Raw genomic sequence first — 20,556 nt, forward strand, 5'->3', positions numbered from 1 at the left:
CAGAGATAAACATAAAGATACATTTTCTTACATTTTCACAGGAGAGTTTTGAACTTGAGCTTATTTTAGGAAAAGGTTTTGAGAACTTGGAAGGAAAGAAATGAAAAAACTGCAATAAACGCTTATTACTCCAGCTTCACTTTTTAAAAGGCCATTTACAATGTGTTCCTTCCTTACTAACCTCTGTTTTCTTGTTGTTTATGTGTTTGACAACTGTAATGACTATAGCTGTAAATTGTCAAAAATAGGCTATAAATATCTACAGACTCTAAAGGCAGTTTAAGTGCCTTTTTACTGTTTCTCTATTACAAGGATTAGAATTGCCATAGATGCATTTGGAAAAAAACTCTACACACACATGAAGAGGAACCATTCATTCAAACAGAAATAAATGGGAAGGCTGAAGTAATGGCTTGTGTACTATCTTGTGTTGACAGACAATTATTTTTTTTGTTAATTACTGTTTAAATTATAAACAAAGGGAACTGAAATATTGCTGCAAACCTTATTATTCTATTTAACTGCCTCAGTCTCTTAATAGGTAACTCTTGTTTTCCTAGGCCAGATGGTTAAAAATTCAAGCACTAGGGAGAAATCCAGACAGATTTAATTTATCAGAACTCCCTGAATTGCTCTCTGAGCATGGCTTTGGAACCTTGGCTGTGACATAACATATGTGTGATCCTAAATGTACTTGGGAGTTTAAAGATTTTGTGCCATGCTTCTGGGAAACAAAACAAGCGAGAAGGTTTTCAGTCTTCTCATGCTGACTCCATTTTCTAGCACGGCTCAGTTTGGAGGGCTGCTTATTGCCTTTTTATTATTAATGATGTGGCAGAGACTTACATCCATCAGTGCAGCATTGATGTAGTTACTGCTTTCCCCATCTATCGTGATGAGGAAAGGCAGGCATCTGTCTGGAGGCAGCACATCCATACAGCGATTCTTTTCGTGGTTTCGCGGCAAAAGCGCGATGCTGCAGTCTTCAACGCGCAGCGTCGGAGTCACCATATTTAAAGTCTTTCAAAGAGAGTAAACAATGCAACGGAAAAATTAACACAGCAGTGAAAGCAACCCAAAATATTTAAGAATAGATCAGCTCAGCATTCAGTTTCTGCGGGAATCAATATGCAGAGAAATGAAAACACATCACAGTCAGCAGGGTTTGGAAGCAGAGAAATCCTGGAAGCATACGATTATGAAAAATAACCTCAAAGACAGCTGCCTGCCTTCTGAAGAAAGGACAGTGGAAGGATCAACATACTTCCCTCGAGTAAAAAGAATATTTTACTACTACCCCACTGCATTGTTTTATGATTCAGCATAATTCAGCAGAGATGAGTGACATGTACTTTTTTCTTTTTTTTGCACTCTTTCCCTCCTAGACCTGTTACAAAATTCATATGACTATAAAAACTTAAGCAGAAGTCTTTAGTATAGCTAAACTCTAAAGCTTCTAGGCAATGTAAGCCACTACTTACCCTGAATTCTTCTTTGATCTGGCTTGAGTTTGTCTGAGGATCTAGTTTATTCATTTCATAGTAAGCAGACCTAACTTGAGAAGCTGGAATAGATGTGTCCCCGCAAAGACAGGCTTCCAGGATAGCATCATGGATGAATACATACTGTTCCTGGTAAAGCAATTAAAATAGATAGTTACTGACATGGAGCGCACAGACCATTAGTATTTTGGTAAATAAAACATAACAACTAATATGGTTGATACTTCTCTCTTCAGTTTACCAGCACTGAAGCAAGACCAGAAGCAACAGTCACAGTTTAAAAAACTTTATCCCACTCATGCACATATAAAGATTGACTTGAACTAACTACAAGTAGTTAGAGAAGTGCAGTAACACTCCATAACAAAAATTGGAATGTTTCTGGTTTCCTCATTCCTCTGGGCTGTTCTGTAGGTGCTATCATGAAAGTAAGCCCCAACAAGATGTACTCCAGAATGAATCCTTCCCAGAAAGGAAACATTCCTGATTTTCCTTATTTTTTAAGAAACATTGTGAATCTTCAGTGAAGCATAACTATGCACTTGTTTGGGCAGGGATTCTTCAGGTTTGTGTGGAGATTACTTTCTGCATGTGACTGAGTAAACTACTTTCTGGAGGGTGCCAACTACAAAGCTCCATCTTTATGGGCTAGAAGAGTATTTTTTCCTGCAAAGCAGTATTCCAGTAGATGAGCAATACCTCGGTCTGCACCATGTTAACTCTCCGGGATCGAAGCTCTCTCACGCAGTTGTAAATGTCTACAACGCCTTCTCGTTCTGCCATATCTAGCATGATGTCAATGACAATGAAGCATCCAGTTCTGCCAGCACCAGCACTGAAGTAGAAGAAGAGAATAGTTAATGTGCAGCAGGGTAGTGGAACTGTAAAAGCTGTAAGGGTTCATCTCACAGGTACTTGATCAATTGGATGATTACTGAAATTGAGCCAGGCATTTGCAGGACTTCAGGCTCAATTATTTTACTCTCATTTATATATTCTATGAATGTTAGTATATATGTAATATATGTATTCTTGTTTACAGTTATTTTTTGTGTAGAGCTCCAGTGACTTCAGCAAGCTATGTGGGGAATACACAGTAAAGGAGAAGCCAAAGTAGGTCTCGAGTTTAATGCAAACCACAAAAGAGAGATTTCTGTTTTACCTACCTGCAGTGAACAACCAGAGGCCCAGCATTTGGTGGACTCTTGGATTTGACCTGCCGTACAAACCCCAGCAGGCCCGTGGCATGGTATGGGACACCATGGTCTGGCCAGCCTGTGAAGTGGAACTGACGTATTTCCCGAATCTCATGAGCACCTCTCTGTTGAAAAGACAAGGGTTGAAATCTTCAAAAGCCTGAGCCTTGCTGAAGAGCATCCACCTCCTACCAACAATCTGTACAGACTGCTGAAAGCAGGAGAGCAAGTTCAAAGGTTAGGTATCACTGTTTTCAAGGCCCTCCAACAAAATTAAGTAATAAGTACTAGATTGGTCAGAAACTTTTAGCATAAAAAGAAATGCTCATCTCTATATTTAAGTACTAGGCTGCTCTGCAAACTGTGGCCTTAAGATGCATGCCATGATCACAGAATGGGTCAGCAGCAAGGCTGAACACAGAGCACAGATTATTTTCTTTTCCCCACTGCCCTCCACAGGGGTTTTGCTGCTGACTTCAGGGAGCTACAGCTTCAGCATAATTTTCCTTATCATTTGTTTCCTTCATTAGTCTGAAAGAAAAAGCTGAATAATAGGAAGCTTTTTTGCACCTTCAATCATAGGGGCTGTGTCTGTAGCCCTCCACATGCTCACCCTTCAGGTGATTTGCCAGTCTACAAGGACATGGGTATAGTGAGACAGGTATGAATGAGAAGCCAATTGTGTAAGTGATTTCCCATGTGACTTTGGGGGAGCAGTCTGGATATTAGAAGTGTGTATGCTGTTTGATTTTCTTAATGCTTGTATATTCCCTTCCCCCTCTAAAAATGTAGCTGCCTGTATTTTATTCTCATTAGAAACCCACAGCCATCACATATAGCTCATAAGCAAACAGCAAAACTGCTGCATATCATGTCTAGTCGGGACTAAATGTCAACAATATTAGTAACTGATAGTCTACAGCTTTTCTTCTTAAAGATGTATTTATTGTTTTGAGCTGGTTTGCATATAAAAGGTTTTATTCTCTTTGAATGGTAAGTAATATAAGCTTCCTAATTTACTGCTATTAAGCATCAGTCTGGGATTTTCAGTGGTGGAGAAATTTTGGACATGGCAGTGCTACAGGACTAGAGAGGACTTAGTGTATGTTGGAATCTGATGCTTGGACAGCTCAGGCTGAGGGGTCTGTGGAGACAGGGAATCTGCTCAGAGGAATATCTCATCTCCCCTGTAAACTGACACAAAAAGGCAGGTGAGGGAGAGGGTTAAGAGCATATGAGGCAGAGGTGTGGACTGAGGAGATCACACCCTTAGAACAGAAATGACCATATATGCTAAAAAACAATTTTAAAACATACTGAAATTGAGGAATAGATAAAACAATTTGCATTTTAAGTCAAGTCTAGCAAACACATTTGAATACAATTTGCTCCCTGCTCTCTGGGGATTTTAGTGTGCATTAGTTAGTGCATCTCTGCTACTGTAAGCAAGGCCTTCAACTCTGTAAATAGCTCTGCTTAGGTGAAGATAGTTTCTCAAACACTTTTATATTGCTTGTAACAACTGCCCATGACCCTCTAAGAAACAAAGATCTCACAGAAAATAGCAATGCCATGACTATACAAGCTGAGGACTGAAGTGAATATCCCATACAAATTCTTCATGCTGTATACAGCCGAGATTTACAGACAATATACAAAAAAGAAACTGCCCCTCCAAAGCAATGTGCCTGGCTCCTACACAGATCAGGTTATGTCCTGTACATCCTCTGCCTTAGTTGTGAAAAGGCTGTCTGTCAGGCTGACTGCATTTTGTCTGTCATTGTTAACAGCTACTTAGGAAAGGTTTTGCATATAGGATAGTTTTATAATGAGTTTTCTTATTATATCGACAAAAGAATGATTTTTATATCTAGCTTTCCTGCTGGTTTATAAACCCAAAATAGCACACAACTGCATGAATCATAAAAGCATATGCTCAGCTGGGAAAGACTATACAGCTGAAACAAACAGAAAATGGTGTACACTGCTAAACCCTAGGATGTTAAAAAATTCTACAAAAACTTATGCTGCTGCTCTATGTTACTATTCATGTATGACTTATTCATCTGAGTTAACTGTTGTGCTGTAAAGAAACTGCTCCAAAGAAACTGCTTATTCACACAATGCAAAACATATCTAGGAAACAGTCTTCAAAATCAGACTGCACTTTTGGGTTCAATTTTCTCAGCATTATCCCCCGACTACTCAATATCCATTAAAAAAACCAACAAACCGAAGTAAGCGATCAATTTATCTTCAAGCAAATCAACTTCTAAATCTTATTTTATGAGCAGGTATGAGATGTTCATCAACAAAAAGGACCGTCAGAAGGGACTAGAGGTCTTAGAGAATTTGAATCTTCTGATTTTCTGAACATCTATGAGGTAGCTGCAGGCTGCAATTAGATCTTCCTTACGCATCCTCCTCATCTCTACCACAACGGACAAGGCTGGTTCTCTTAACTCCACCCTTGCAGTTCACGTGTGCTAAATCTTTCATCATTCTGGATTTCAGGTACTTTCCCCAGAAGTCACCCTGTACTGACACAGGGGGTTAGGCCACCTAAGGCACAGAACTCTGAAATTTTTCCTGTTGAATTACTGAAGGTCTTGTTAGTGAAATCTGCAAGTCCTTTGGAATGGAGGCTCCAGTGTTGTTTCAATACCACTTTTCAATTAGTATTATCTGCATGTTTGGTTAGGGTGCTCTCTGACTCATCATGCACCTTGACTTAGGGAAGGTGAAAAGTATCAATCTCAGTATATCAAAAACATGAACTTGAGAGAAATATGATGAAAGAGATGTTCCAATGCCACTGGAGGAGTTAAAAAATATAGAAAATAGAGTAAAAACAAGTGTACTTTACTCAAACTAGAGTGACACTGCTTTTAGAGGCTTACTGAAAAGCTACCAACTATTAAAAAGCAGTGTCTAAATGAAATCTTTTCAGATGGAGATTTTTAAAAAGAAATAAAATGTTTAGTGCCTTTTATCTCTATCTGTTCTAATGCACTTATTCAAGACAGTTTGGTTATGTTGAACTGTAAAATCCTCTAGGTCTTTTCTTCAGTCCCAGTTAAGAAGCGAAAAGCTAACATCAAAGCATGAGCTTAAAATTTGCAGAATAGAAATCAACCAGTGCTTCATCTACTTCAAAGTGTAGCCAGCATTTCTCCTCTGTTTATTAAAAATACCTAAATGCAAGGAAACAACAGGCTTGAGTGAATTCAGTACACAATGTGTATAGTGGTAAACATGATACAATATTTCAATTCATTCAAACCACGTAATTCTATTATCATTACCCTCAGGTTGCTACATTGATGCATATTTAAGTAGTAGATTGAAGAATAAAACAGGAAGAAACCCCAATTCCTTTGTTACTCCGGACATGTGTACAGAGACCCTTGTGGGGTAGTCTTTCTGGCAATTTCAGGTACCTGGGTGCAGGATTCTTTGCTGCTAAATATTCTGTTCTTCAAACCCATAAATGAATATTATTTCATCATTAGAGAGAACCAATAAATAATGGGTACTGAAACTAAATCAAAAGAAGCTTTCTAAGCTAGTTGGTTGAAAATCTACTCATGGTGATGTAGCATTACTTCAGTGCGCCATTAGGAATATCTAGCCTTAACAAAAGGAGGTACTTTTCTTGGTGTTCTGCAACTCAGATGGGTCCTGACCCATACAATTAAAACATTTCTGTCCTTAAATGAATTCTGAATGGAATTGCTGAGTTGGCACAAAATGCATGGTACACCTCACCATTGACCAACCCTGCCTGTTCTCACTTGCAGTAAGTACCTTTTGTGTTATTTTACTGAATTTGTACCAAATTTATTATTTGTATGTTTTCTATTTGTTGTAGCTGGGGAGCTGCAAGTTCTACAAGCTACAAAGCATCAAACAAATGCATGGCATTATTCTAACAAACGGTAATAGGACACAGGGATTGGAATTCTCCATGTAAGGACGGATTCCATGTGAAAAGGGAAATTGCCTTGAGAAGAACAGTAATTTGTTATAACTCTGTCTCTGCAGACCAGACACACTCCAGCCCAACAGACAACTGTATTCTCCACCACAGACTTCTGAATAATGTTGCATGCAGCCTCTGGTACAGACAGAAAATTATTGTGGGGAACGTAAGATGGGAAAGCGGCACAAATGTGTTTTTCAATTGATTGCTGGAAGGGAGGCTTCGATTTCTCCTAGGCAAGGAACGTCACTTTTTCTAACTCAGGCAGGGGCTAACAGTGATGAAAAGCACAGAACAGTTGCTGCATTTGAAGAAGAAAAACACAGATTACCATAAGAGGGCGGTAGTCGTTTACCCAAAAGTACCTACAAAGGCAGGATGTCAGTCAAAACGTTTAAGTTTCCCTTGTTGAATCTGTATGTAAGTTACTTTGGCAGATTTCACTGTATTTAAGAAAACTGAATTTGGAAACTTACCTTTTCTACAGCAAATGTTCGAATCACATATTCAGCCAGCAGCTCTGTTTCTATTAGGGTAACTTTAATGTCTTTATATATCTCTGTGTCATCTGGCCAGTATTTGCAGCATTTGACCTTTAAAAGATACAAAAGGAATTAAGGTTCATTTATTTTAGAAGGTTCATACAGAATCCATTTTGCATGCTGTGCAATGATTTCTGATTTGAAGTGCAATCATGCACAAAACAGTCACATTTTCTCCATGTGGAAATGCTTAATATTTGAGGGACATTGCCTCTTCTCTTTTTAAGACAGATTTCAGAGTTGCACATGAGCTTTGTGTTGTGCTGAGTGAAGTAAGGCAAATTTGGTTGGAGCACAAAGGATATTTATACCCTGTACAGTTCAGTTAACTGTTCATTTCCTCTGCTTTCCAAAGAAGAGTGCACCTAGAGGGACAAATACCACCAGAAGTTTTTTCCTCCCAACCTCTACTTGTTGATTTGTCTCAAAATTATCTTTCTACCTTCTAAAATAGAAGTGTTTTGCAGACAGGAAGGAGACCTCATTGCAGTCCACAGCTTCCTCACAAGGGGAAGAAGAGGGGCAGCCACTGATCTCTTCTCCATGGTGACCAGTGACAGGACCAAGGGAATGACCTGTATCTGTGTCAGGGGATGTTTGGGTTGGGTATCAGGAAAAGGTTCTTCACCCAGAGAGTGGCTGGGCACTGGAACAGGCTCCCCAGGGAAGTGGTCACAGCACCAGCCTGACAGAGTTCAAGAAGCATTTGGAAAATGCTCTCAGGCACACAGTGTGGTTCTTCAGGATGGTGCTGTGCAGGGCCAGGAGCTGGACTTCACTGATCCTTGTGTATACCTTCTAGTTCAACATATTTATTGTATGATTCTCAGAAAAGCACCTGTTTTCACAGATTAGCTTTCCAAAGGAATAGATGAGAGGCCAAATAGCAAAACTCAATGCTTGAAGTCAAGAGCTGAGGTTTATGCACAGGCTTTAACTCTACATAACTCTACATAGCTTAACTACTAATTCACTAGATAACTCCAAACATTATGGATAGGATTCACCTCAATATATATTTTTATATCATTATATATATATAGATGATATAGATATAGAATATATATTAATGGCATTTTTTAAAAAAAGTATGGTTTGAGGACTGTATATGACGATGTAGATAGCTAACAGATTTAGGAATTTTCTCCTCCTTCCCATTTGTGGGGACAAAGAGGTAGGCTGGGAAGCTAACACATTACTTACACCTCTCTCTTACTCTGCTTTATCACAGTAATAGCTATGCTATCACCACTGCATCTGGCCATCATCCAGTAGTGCAGTATGTGCTATGAGTAGCATCTGCTCTACATCTGCTGCATGGAACAGTTTCTCTCTTTTTCCCACCAAAGGGAAGATTTAAAATTGATCTTTTAATACATGTAAATCTAGTGTACCTAAAGATGCACTTAAATGAGTTGGGTAAAAAACTTGAGCACTTTAAATATTCAATGGAAAACTGATAGAATAAAATTAAACTTCACAACTGATAAGAATATTTCTCAAACCTATTTTCATGCAAATAATATTTAGACTACTACCATGTTTAATCCTGAGCAAAAGGTAGAACAGATGAATGTGTGTATAAGCATACAGTGAAAACTGTAATGCAAGATTCAAATGGTTTATTTATACAAACTCCAGGTTCTGTATAGAAAGGATTATGCAGAAAGTCAAACCCTGTCTTGTCAAGAAGAAGAAAATACATTTTCTTAAGCATTTGTTTCCAGAATGTAGCTGATAATTGTGTACAATCCTTCTTTACTCTCTGGATAGATGGGAGGTCTTGCCACATCACAGTAGTGACATTGGCTGATGAAATTGCAAGTTTGTCCAGGCAGGGTCAGTAGTTCTGTCCCTTTTTCTGACTCATTAGCAGGATGAAATATAAATCTGAATAGAACTGAGTTGAAGGGCTGGCAAAACACAGCCCCACATCAGGATCCTCTTCAGTGAAAAACAGTAGCCTGGTCAGAAGCCCTGGCTCCCAGCCACAAAATTATACAAGCATCCTAACAGCTTGTTCCTGCTTACACAGCTGATGGAAAGCTCCTAGAGCAAAGCTGAAGTTCAGGTAGCTTTATAAGCAGGTTTTTATTTATTTTTCTGTACTTGTCTTCAGACTTAGTAACCACATTAGTACTGGCTAAAAAAAATTCTTTATAGTCTTCACATTCCATCTGGTATTAAGGGTGGTTTCAGGATGAATGGCAACACCAGAGTTCCCTTCCATGACAAGAGGCTTGAGAGCAGGGACCCTGGACAGTGCCCAGCACTCCTGTAACAGGGCAAGGGTAGCAAGACTGCTCCCCGCAACATGCTCAAGAGCCAGAAAGCTGACAGGGTGCCAGAGAAGAGAAGAAGGATTCTACCAACAAGTTGAGGGCCATTCCCAGGATCCCTAACAACAGGATCTCTGAAAAATGTGTATTCCTCTCTAAAACCTATCTGTCCACTGTAAGCAATGAGCAAACATTTCAAAAGCATTAAACATTGCTGCAAGCAGTTTAGTAGTTCCTGCTGCTATCTATTGTTGCATCTACTTGATATTTATTCAGACCTTATCTTGCTCAGACGTATTTTCGAAAACCCTCTCAGAAGCTAAGTGAAAAACATCAATGCTCATTGTTTTGTCTGTGCTGTTGAAATAATCCAAAAAATTCACATTGTTAAAATCCCTTCGGCCAGCAAACTGACCCTTTTATAGTCATTGCCAGAAACTCTTTGAAATAGCGCTTTCCCACCTGTGGCTAAGATGTCTTTTTGACTTCATGAAGAGTAAGACAATTCACACTGCCTCTGGGCTGGAGCAACACGCTGACAGCCCCTTCTCTGGAGCTGATTCCCTTTTCCTGCCTGTTCACATATCTGTTCCATAGGTGGAACCTGAACCACACGGAGAGGGCCGATGCACGTAGGAAGGGAGCAGCTGCAGCCGTGATCCCTGGCACAGCACTGCTCATCAGCACGTCTCTTTGTTGCTAACTTTAGCCTTGTTTCTTTCTGATGGGCACCTGCCATCCTAGCTCTAGTCTAGCAAAATAAACAATCGGGTGGTGGGGTTGGGGGGGGATAAGCAACCTTGGCTGAATTAAATTGCTCTCTTCTTGAAGGAAAACATGCCTGTTTCTAACTTGGTAAATCCAGACCGTCTGGATTATGGCTAAGAACTAGGGACAATTCAGAAAGACCAATTTAGAAGAGCACAGTCCTCATGTTCTTATGCTTCAACTGCTGGATTTGATTCCACTCTTTTTTAAACGTTATTTAAGATGATACAGTGGAATAATTAGGGAAGCACCGGGAGATGTTGCACAGAAGTTATAGCCTTTTGTGCCTCATGCAGCTTGGGCCCGCTGGGGATTTCTTACTCTGCTGCACAGGGTATTTTGGGCACGGAGCAGACTGGAGCTGAGCAGAAGGATCCATGACAACACAATTTCCTGAAAACTCTCCCAAGTGGAATAGGGGCTGTAAAAGCCACGGGAACAGTGCCAGAATTCAGTCAGAGCCACAGACCAACTGATGATTCACTCTCTAGCAGAGGAAAAAAGACCCAAACCCAACTTTATTTTAATTCAGGCTTTTCTCCTACTTTTGGCTCTTGTTCTGCAATGCTCTGCACGTGCTAAGCTCTGGAACTGAGAACTCCATGGACTCCTGGTGAACCAAAAGTCAAGTAAATGCTTAAAGATCCATCTCCCATCTCCTCTAGGACCACCCAAATAAATGCAAAGGTGTCTTAAAGACAGAAGTAGATTAACTAGTGTAAATCAAAATCACATTTATAAATGCTTATTGGATCAGGGCCTTTATTTGTACAAGAAAAGACAATTGCAACAAAATAGAATATGGTTTTACTCATTAAATATGAGAAACACTGCTGGTAGCATATGTTCATTTTTTTTTTTAGCACAGCTTTAGCTACCATAACTTGATGAATCTCTTTTCCATTTTATAAACATTTGGTACGTGTTTTACAAAAAAATTCTTACTAACAGAAGGTTTAACTAAATAATTGATACATGATTTCAGAACTGAATATTAAATGCAGTAGATCTTTTTTTTCCACACAGTTGCTACCATAACAGTAAATATCATCCTCAAAGCAGAAAACATAATTTTGAAATCTCATCTGAGCAGAATTATAATTGAGAGTTTGTTCACATACACCCCACATTTATATCCTACCAACATGCCAAAAAATACAGATGTTCATCACAAGATGAGATAAAAGGATGACTGCCAGAGACATAATGAAAATGCTCTGGTTTAATCTATTCATCCCAAGGTACACTGTCCAATTGTTTCAAACATGTTTATTTTACTAATAATTTTAGAAATTTGGAGAAGAGAATTATCTGCTTCCACTCTCTAGTTCCATCCCCCAGTAAAACAGTCTAATGTGTGAAACTTAGAATTAAAAATGAAGGGGGAAAGTTGTTGTTGCTAGTTCTAAATACAACAAATAATGTAGGCTGTGGATGGCTAATGAACACAAATTGTGACTTCTGAAGGTGTATATTTAACCATTTGGCAAAGTGACACAACATGTAGCTAAAGGCAGTAGGAAAGTCAGGACAGTAATTTATCTACCTAGAATTTTGGAATAGGAGTAGTATTACAGACTTAATATGTGAGCTGGCTGTGAAATACACTTTGCAGCCCATACAGAACAGTTTAAATAACACTTGATTATTCAAAGTTTCCAATTTCCTTTGATTCTGAAATATTCTTAGCAAAAGTGTGATATAACTGACTATGTCCTGTATGGATTGTCATTAGTGAAGAGCAGTATTATACATTCTAATTTTAAATTAATCTTGAACTAAGTAATAACGATAAGTCAGACATAAATTTTGTAGTGAAACCTCTTGGCTATAAAATGAAACAGCCAACCATGCTAACTGGTAATTTTTTAAACAGATTTTACAGATGTAGCTTGCATAACAGATACTTTTATTTGGCTGACTTCAACTAAAAGAAGTATTTTTATTTAAATACTTTTCTAACAAAAAATGTATTACGATATAAGAACATTTTATATGTTATAAAACAACCTTTGACAGGAGATAAAACCCAGTCTTCCTTTTTTTAATTTTCTTTTGTTTGCTTTTGAGCAAGTCTGTTATTAGTTTTATACCTCATTCTACAGTTTTCTAAAAGAGGTGTGGAAGACTATTGAGAAATACAATATTTGAGATACTGTTTGGCACCATCAGATGAATGGGTCTCTGTGAAGTCAGCCGGAAGTCTATATGTTGTTCACAGCTGCCAGGGTGGGGAGAGATGTCTCCATGAATTTTAGCTAGCTCAGTCTAATTTCCACCTTCTTCTGCCCTAAGCTGCCCCAGTAGTGCAGCCCTAAGTTGCCTGGTGGGTGCATTCTCATCCAGCTTCTGCCCAGAAGTGCTGGCTTTCTGGACATGTCCAGCAACAGCCATAAACAAATGCTTTCCACCTGACAAAATGAGTGTGATCCCTTTGTTCTTAAGATTCAGGCATTCTGTTAGCATGCCATCAACCTGGCACAGTGGGTTAGAAGAAATTAAGATGACAGGCCAAACCCATGGTGTGGCCTTCCTTTGACCATAAAGATTTGGTCTATAAGAGTTGCTTTAGGGTAAAGCAGCCTGAGGTAAAGCTGTTCCAGTATTCCTGCCTCCACTGTTAATACCAGCAGAGGAATATGGATTGCCTTTGTTTCATTGATTATGTTTAGGCAATTTTGTGCACCTCAGTATAGCCCTGGAAGAAGAATGGCTGAGCACAGAACACACGAGAAGGCTGGTCCCATGCCAAGATGAGGGATGGTTAGCTGGAGGTCCTCAAAGCCTGTCTTAATTCCTGACACAACTGTGAAATCATGGCCCTGCTTCTCAGATCCTGTGCTCTGAGAACCTGATGTGCCTGCATTGAGCAGCAAAGCTTGTGCTCTGAACCATGCTTCCATTCCAAGAGAAAAATCATGCCATTAGTTGGGTACAGAGCACCACCTACTTAGTGGATTGCCTTCTGGCTCTAAAACCTGGTCATCTGATGTTAGCTTAGACATGTTACTCTACCAGGTAAAGTAAAACTGTCAGTGCCTCCAGGATACTTCTCCTTTCACAGAGACACTAAGAGATAATTTCAAGAGTCTGCTGGGGTAAGGAGACTTGCAGTTACGAAGCCATTTTTCTAGCCGTGACATTTCAAGTAAGAACCTGAAGCCATCTCTCTTGGCAAATTGCACCTAAAGTTGCATCCTACACCTTGATGGCACTTCAGTTAGTCCAACAAAGGGGTTAGTGTATTTGTGTATCCTAAAATCTCTTTTGTTCATTTCTCAAAGTGAATTATCTCAATTAGATTAGCAGGCATTAAGATATTAATCTGTGTTGATTAACATTCTTTGAAACATAGCTTTTACTGGAGATGAGAATACAACAAAATACTAAGAGCTGAACCCATGTCTGCTCTGAGTGACTGAATGCCTCTAGCTTGATGCTCTGTTTCATGATTCTAACATTGTTAACCTGGGCACATCTTCTTTAAAAAATTGCAAAGAGTTGTTCCTTCTCCTTCCTGAAGAACAACAAGGGCTCCTCCCCTACTATGTATAATGCAGTACTGTAAACTTGTTACTTCTGGTTAAAAATCTAGAAATATGAAATCTGTTTTGATGACTAGAAGGGTTCATTGACTTGAAAGATTAACAATAGTTTTAAATTTTGATTACTTTTCTGTTTTTCTCATTGATATTGTATGAATAAGTATAAATTGTCCTCTATCCAACAGGAGATACTGGAATTACAGTGAAACCAAATGTATGACAACAGAATATAATACCTTGTGCTTATGCATCATAAGCACAAGTACCCTTTTTGGGGGGTAAACAAGATTAGGAAAAAAAAATTCAGTGGCTGAGGAAGAACACTATTTATATATTTAAGAAGCTGGGACTAGAACTGTCTTGAGGAAGTAAATGGATTCATGTAACAACCTTTCCCCTCTTGTGGTTTCTTTCAGTAGAAAAGTTAAAATGAAACCTTAGTCACCAGTATGCACACAAACTCTTTGGCACACCTCCTAAGGAGCATTAACACCAGTATCCTGAATTAATTCCAGTGTAGGTAATTTGGCTTATTACATTTAGAGGCAGTTTCAATTAGACAGAGTGTTCTTCCATTTATACTAAATACAAACGTGCTGTTTGTGAGACATGCTGGAGAGTCACTGTGTTTCACCTCTGCAAGATCACAGTATTGGGTGATCTGAATCTTAAATACAATTTACCTTTGTTTATTAGAAGGATCTTCTGCCTGGAAGATTCTAAAAACTTGTAAAATATGTAAGTACAAACTTTGTAATAGCTTTGTGAAAAATTCCATTTTCATTCTAAGTGTAGGTGGTAAGTCTATTGGAAGTTTCACACAATTTTGTGTTGCTTTTTTCCCATGAAGATTTTGTTTTCTTCTTTTAATCTGTTTCCAGTAAGAAGTCTTTGGACAGGTTTTTTTTTTAGCAGTTTTTCTTGGATGCCTAATCTCTGTCAATAACACAAATTATCAAGTAGATCTGAAGAAGATCTGGTTCATCATAAAGACTTTTAGGTTTTATTTGTTAAGGAAACGTATTTGAATCTGTTTAAGAAATGTCTGTTGAATGCTGACCACTGAATCCTGCAAACCCAAAGACATGAACATATGACTGCTTAGGGCTGTGCTTCCTAGGAAGAACAACTCTTTTCTGATGCCATTTATCTTACCACAGTAATGCTTGTTATAGCAAGCCAGTATCAAGGAGATATTCTCTGTCAGAAGACTATGGTATGGATGTCCTTGCTGTCATGCGGAGTGCAATACTCTTTTAAGCATAAAAAGTCAGAATTGTCCCCATTTTTGCAGAGAAGTGCCACATACATAACATGTCAAACACAGGTCCAGGAAAACAAGCCAAGGAAAACTTAAACCCCCACTGTATTCCTCCTTTTCCCCTATGCAAATACAGCCCTTCTGGGTCCTGGGAGGGAAATGACACCTAGGAAGAGTGTGAAATGACTATCAGGAAAGTACACCACTCCTGAGGGATAAGATGGCAGGGAGAAGCAGTTTGGGTAGCACAAAAATGTGGGTGCAGGCATACGGGCTATTTACCAGTTTGTGGCTGCCCTTCATTCCCCTCTGTGTCACATCCATTCTGTTGTAGTCAACCTTGCTTCCCTTCACAAAAAGGGTCTTTTGTGTGCTTATTAACACTATTAGCACTGGCTGTTTTCTAATTCCGAATAATAATTGAGAAACTCAAATTACTGTAATTACTATGCTCCTGGGGTGAGGTTTTATTTTTTATAATTATTTATAGTGATTTTGTTTATGAATACTTTGTTACATTAAAAGCATAATAGACAATCATAAGTCCTTGCAGTGCATTTATTTATAACCACCTCCACCGAATTTTGCCAGTGCATTTCAGCACTTATTAATCAGTTATTACTAAATTTCTTCTGCCTAAAGCAAGTGGGAGAGAAAGCGACTACTGAAAAATGGCAAATAATGTGACATGCTAAGTTTGATTCTGCCAACTAAGTATTAGTACCAACCCAACAAGAGCAAAGATGGAGGTGACAGCTAGATGGCACAATTGAATATATTCTAAATCTTCCCATCATGCCTCTTCAAGGAAAACAGAAATGCTTCAATGTGTGCAAACACTGAAACAAATCAAGAGCAACCTTAGACTTTGGCTGGTACATAAACACCTTGATCCCATTCCCATTGCTTTCCTGGGTCTTTTGGAGTTTGCCCTCCAGAGTGATCTCTCGGAGTAAGCAAGATGTTCTTCTGTGTCCATTTTATGATCACACCATGTGATCGTAACATCACCACACTTCTGGATAAAAATGTTTGTTTCTTACAGAATAATCCACCAGATTATGCTAAATCTCTCAGATAAAGATGCTCCCTGAAATGACACTACTATCTTCAGTTGCTCTACCACTTACAGACATGGACATGGAGGCCTCTTGCATTAATCCAGAATACTTTACTTTGAAACAGGTTGTTGTCACACTGATGTAATTATATGACTCTTGATTCTCGTTTATACTCTTTATCCATTAGTGTGTAGCTTGGAAAATTCTGATTCTGGGTCATTACCATTAATTACTTGCCATTTTCTTTTTGTGAACTTCATTGTGAGGGAAAAGCTGTTGATCCCAGCATGAAGAAGACAGAGACCTTTTTTCAAGGTTGCTTCAAGGGCTGCTTATTTGTTCAGGGTTTTTTTTTGTAGAACTTGTTATGTCAACCTAGGCCAAACTTAACTAAGTGCCACTTCATCATCCTTTATCAAAGAACTATTCATTCAACTCAGCAATGCTTTTTCTAAAAGACTGTGAGACCTCATTTAGATTTTTAATAAACAGTCACATTCTAATGAGGTCTTCATAAAACTGACTAAATATGTTTAGAAATCATTAGCTTAAATTATCAGTACAAAAGTCTCCTTAGGGAGCCCTGCAGATTTTGTGATAAGATTTCTGGCAGATGGATTAGTGCAACAGCACAAGCTAGTTCTGAATTTCCACACAAGCAGTGTAAATGTGAGTGACTGGGTAACAGGCTACTAGATAAAGAGCTAAATGTCCCTCAGGTGGGTTCATTAAAGAGAGAAAACAATCAAAACACATTTCGGTGCCATTTAAATACCAGGTGCACAGCAGTCTGCAGGTGCCAGAAACACTGACAAGGGTCCCTCGCTGGAACACACAAGAGCTTAAAGGGATGTGTGGTTCTGACAAGTGTGCCTCAGATAATGACAGATATTGGCAGATGTACCCGGACCCTGCTGGAGGGTAATGCAGGGACTGAGTCATTTGCAGCAGGTGCCTGCATTAGGGACAGCCTCATGGTGATTCCTCCAGCAGCAATTAAAACAGTCCTGATGCAAAATGCTCCAGGGCAAGAAGCAAGTTCCTAGCACTGATTTAATGACTATCCAGCCTGTCCCAGTAAACAAATACACATACACTCCCTCAATGATTAATTCATGAAGGCCATACACCGTGTGGCAAACATGATAAATTTTGAAAATTCGTTTACTGAAAATGCAAAAGAATTTTCCTCCTTGGCTTACAATGGGTCAACACCGTTAAAACACGTTTAAAAAAGAAAAATAAGAAACTCCTATAGATCTTATACCAGTGGTAGCAATAGAAATAGAAAACTTCAAGTTTGGAAAGGTTATAAAGTTTGCCCTACAGGAATGCTACCACAAGTCCATTAAAATCATTACTACTCAAGGTGGCACAGAGCTTGTGTTAGGGGTTGCGGGACAGATGGTGTATTTGTAATTTGCCTTCTTGTTGCTGATGATTCCAGCTCTGGGAGTGGCAGAAAAACACCAATGGAGGAGTGAGTGCATTGTTCTGTGGCTCATACAATTTTATTTCCATTAAAAGCTCATTTCAATTTCTGCTCTCTGATCTCACCTATGCTGGCCTCCAGAGAAAGTGAGAACAAAGTCATTTCTACCGCTGACAGAAACAACAAAGCTGCAGATCTGTATCCCACTAGGATTCTTGCACCCTGAAGAAATCTCCAAAGTGGCACAAACCATTCCTTATTGCTGTGGGAATGTGCTGTGCACCTAAATGCTGTGAGCAGAGGCTGCCAGCACTGGCATCAAGACTGGTGTCTCCCTTGCTGACATCCGACAGTTACTCTAATTGGTGCCTCCAAATACTGACTTTGGGAAATCAGTATGTGGTTCCATGCAGAATGCTGCTTTTGCTCTCAGGCTTGTTTATTCACACCCTGAAAACATCCCTTTTAAGTTGTTCGCTTGGGCACTTATGAATGTGTATAAAGCTTTAACAAAGAGGTTTGCTGGAGAGCTTTCTATTCTTACAAATCCGTCCTTTTTGAATCAATACATAACCATCCAGGTATTTCTACCTTCTTCCTTACTCAAGGGACTGCATTTTTAAAGCGGCCTCCATGATCCCTCTTTGTCTCTGCAATTAGTCGTACATGTGTTCCTGCAGCAGGTGTTAATTGCAGTCACAATCCCCATCTTTTTCACATCTAAAAATAATACTGGCATCTGATCTGTTAGCAGGCTTGAGCACACAGATACCTAAATGTTAGGATGTATATTATCAGTTCACAAAGGACATATGGAAAAATCAACTGAGATTGTAAAACTGGACTTGCTCAAAAGGACTTGAACTCACACCACATAAACAGTGCTCTCTCCTAATGCAAATGCCACAGGGCACAGGGAGTATCAGACACTGCACCAGAGTGAAATTAAAAACATCTCTTAAAACCATGCTGCTCAAACCAAGATGTGTGCACTTGGGTTCTTATTTCAACACTTCGATTTACAATAATTGCAGTAGCTCCCATAAAAGCAGTGGGATTTTTTTTCATATCAAATGAAGCTATATGCCACATTCCCATGCAAATTTTCTTGAAAAAAACATCCCAGATGAGAACTAAGACAGCAGTGCACAGACAAAGCAGTAAATGAAAAGACTCACTCACTGACAGTTGTGTGAAACAAAGAAAAAGATTCCATTCAATACTTGTTGAAAACAAAGTTAGACATAAAGACTAAGGTGGGAGGCCTGTTTTAGAAGTTCCTAAGCAAAGAAGGGAAGTACACTGTATCAACCAGGTAACTCAAGATTTCCTTTACTATCCAGCTTCTGAACATGATCAACGAACAGTGCCCAAATGCATAAAACTAATTTTTTCTGTTTTAATCCAGAAGGCTTTCAGGAAGGAAACCCCAAACAAGCTGGACCAATTTAGATGAAAATATCAAGAAGCAATTTCACAGTTTAACTACTTTTCTCAGACATTTGCTTCAGAATGACTCCCCCTTAGCTGTCCTTAAAAAAATAAGAGATTATTCCATACCTTGTCCCGCAACAAATTTAGTGATTTTTCTTAAGAGAAATGGTATATCTGAGATATGTACAAACATATGACATCTCCCCCCCTTTGTCAGTATTTGCAAACTCAGCTGTACAGAACGCAGCTTTATCAGTTACTTTTTCATTGTGCTAATGTTATCAAAGCCAAGCATCCAAGGCATGTTTAAAAATAATTGATAATGAACCTCTCAGCACAGGCAGTCATACATATTTTATGTGCTATATTCGGTATGGAAAAACCTTGTTGGTCTGTTATTTAATTTCAAAAAGCAAACACCTTGGACGTCTTTTTAAGTACAAAAACCACTTACCCTTCCCACTTCTACGAGATTAGTAACCATGATTATGCTGGCTGTGTTTTCATGCCATACCATTCTCCAGAAGTCATATATTGTCTCCTGCATTGGTCCTGAAACAATAAATCAAATAAAAGGTTACTATCTGAAAGTCTCATGATTGGAAGCTTGTCTCTGGGGAACTTTTGACTGTACACATATATTCATATCACTATCATCATATTTTTAATTTAGGATTGGTCAATTTATTTTCTGTCATCCTACTTATCTGCATTTAAGTATTTTTCTCCTGAAATAGTGTTCTGAAAGAAAGTTTGATCTCCAGCACTTAGGTATTTATCTCCATAATACCAAGAAGTGGAATTATAAAAAATGGATAACATCACTCTGTCTTTTAGCAATTGGATGATAACCTAGGGAAGGTGTATTTGGAATGAAATGAGCCTCACTGGACTATGTGGCCTTTCCTGGTTTCTAGTATTTTGCTTAGTATACACTATCCATCAAATTATCCCAGCTCCTAAATTGTAGTTCCTGAAGTGAGACAGAAGTTAGTTTTTTTGCTGCAGTGTATCACTTTGCAAAACAGTAATTTGCAAAAATTTCTGCGAAGAAATGTGATGCGCCATGGCAGCAGGTCTTCTGCAGTGCCTTCCCCAACCTGAGTGCTTCTGTTCATGAACATACAGGGCTTCCTCCAGCATCGTGCTGAAGCTAGGTACCAGCTCACAAGAAATGCTACAGAAATGTAAAATGTTGAGAAGAAACACATCCCTGCATGTACCTGGCCCTGTCTGTCACCTACACACCTTAGCCATGATGCTTGATGTGCCACCCCAATTTTAAACCAGTGCTTCAAAATCACTGAGCCAATAAGAGCAAACAATATAAACTATAAGCTTAACATCCATACTGAATCCATTACTGAACTGTCACATTGCAGTAAACAATTAGGGGCTTATTTAGAGCAATGACTTAAATCAGCTAAATGGAGAACAAATGGATAATGTATCGGCCTAATGTTCCTTTAGTAAAGAAGCCAACACTCTTCAAGCATTACCAAACCATACATTCATTGACAGTTTGGCACCCATGTTGTGTACTTTGAGCTCCCT

General features: G+C 38.9%; 1 protein-coding gene across 7 annotated transcripts in view; it reads right to left on the reverse strand.

Moving 5' to 3' along the window:
- PTPRM (protein tyrosine phosphatase receptor type M) overlaps positions 1–20,556 on the reverse strand; it is a 449,216-nt gene that overhangs the window by 14,513 nt on the left and 414,147 nt on the right. For all 7 annotated transcript variants that reach the window (XM_058830649.1, XM_058830647.1, XM_058830643.1 and 4 more), the window contains 6 exons: positions 19,457–19,554; positions 7,157–7,273; positions 2,669–2,823; positions 2,202–2,337; positions 1,482–1,631; positions 847–1,020 (listed from right to left, as the gene is read on the reverse strand). In XM_058830649.1, the coding sequence (XP_058686632.1) occupies positions 847–1,020; positions 1,482–1,631; positions 2,202–2,337; positions 2,669–2,823; positions 7,157–7,273; positions 19,457–19,554 (830 nt within the window). The remainder of the gene's footprint in view (positions 1–846; positions 1,021–1,481; positions 1,632–2,201; positions 2,338–2,668; positions 2,824–7,156; positions 7,274–19,456; positions 19,555–20,556) is intronic.

The sequence above is a fragment of the Poecile atricapillus genome, chromosome 2, assembly GCF_030490865.1.
Source record: "Poecile atricapillus isolate bPoeAtr1 chromosome 2, bPoeAtr1.hap1, whole genome shotgun sequence".
Lineage (NCBI taxonomy): Eukaryota > Metazoa > Chordata > Aves > Passeriformes > Paridae > Poecile > Poecile atricapillus.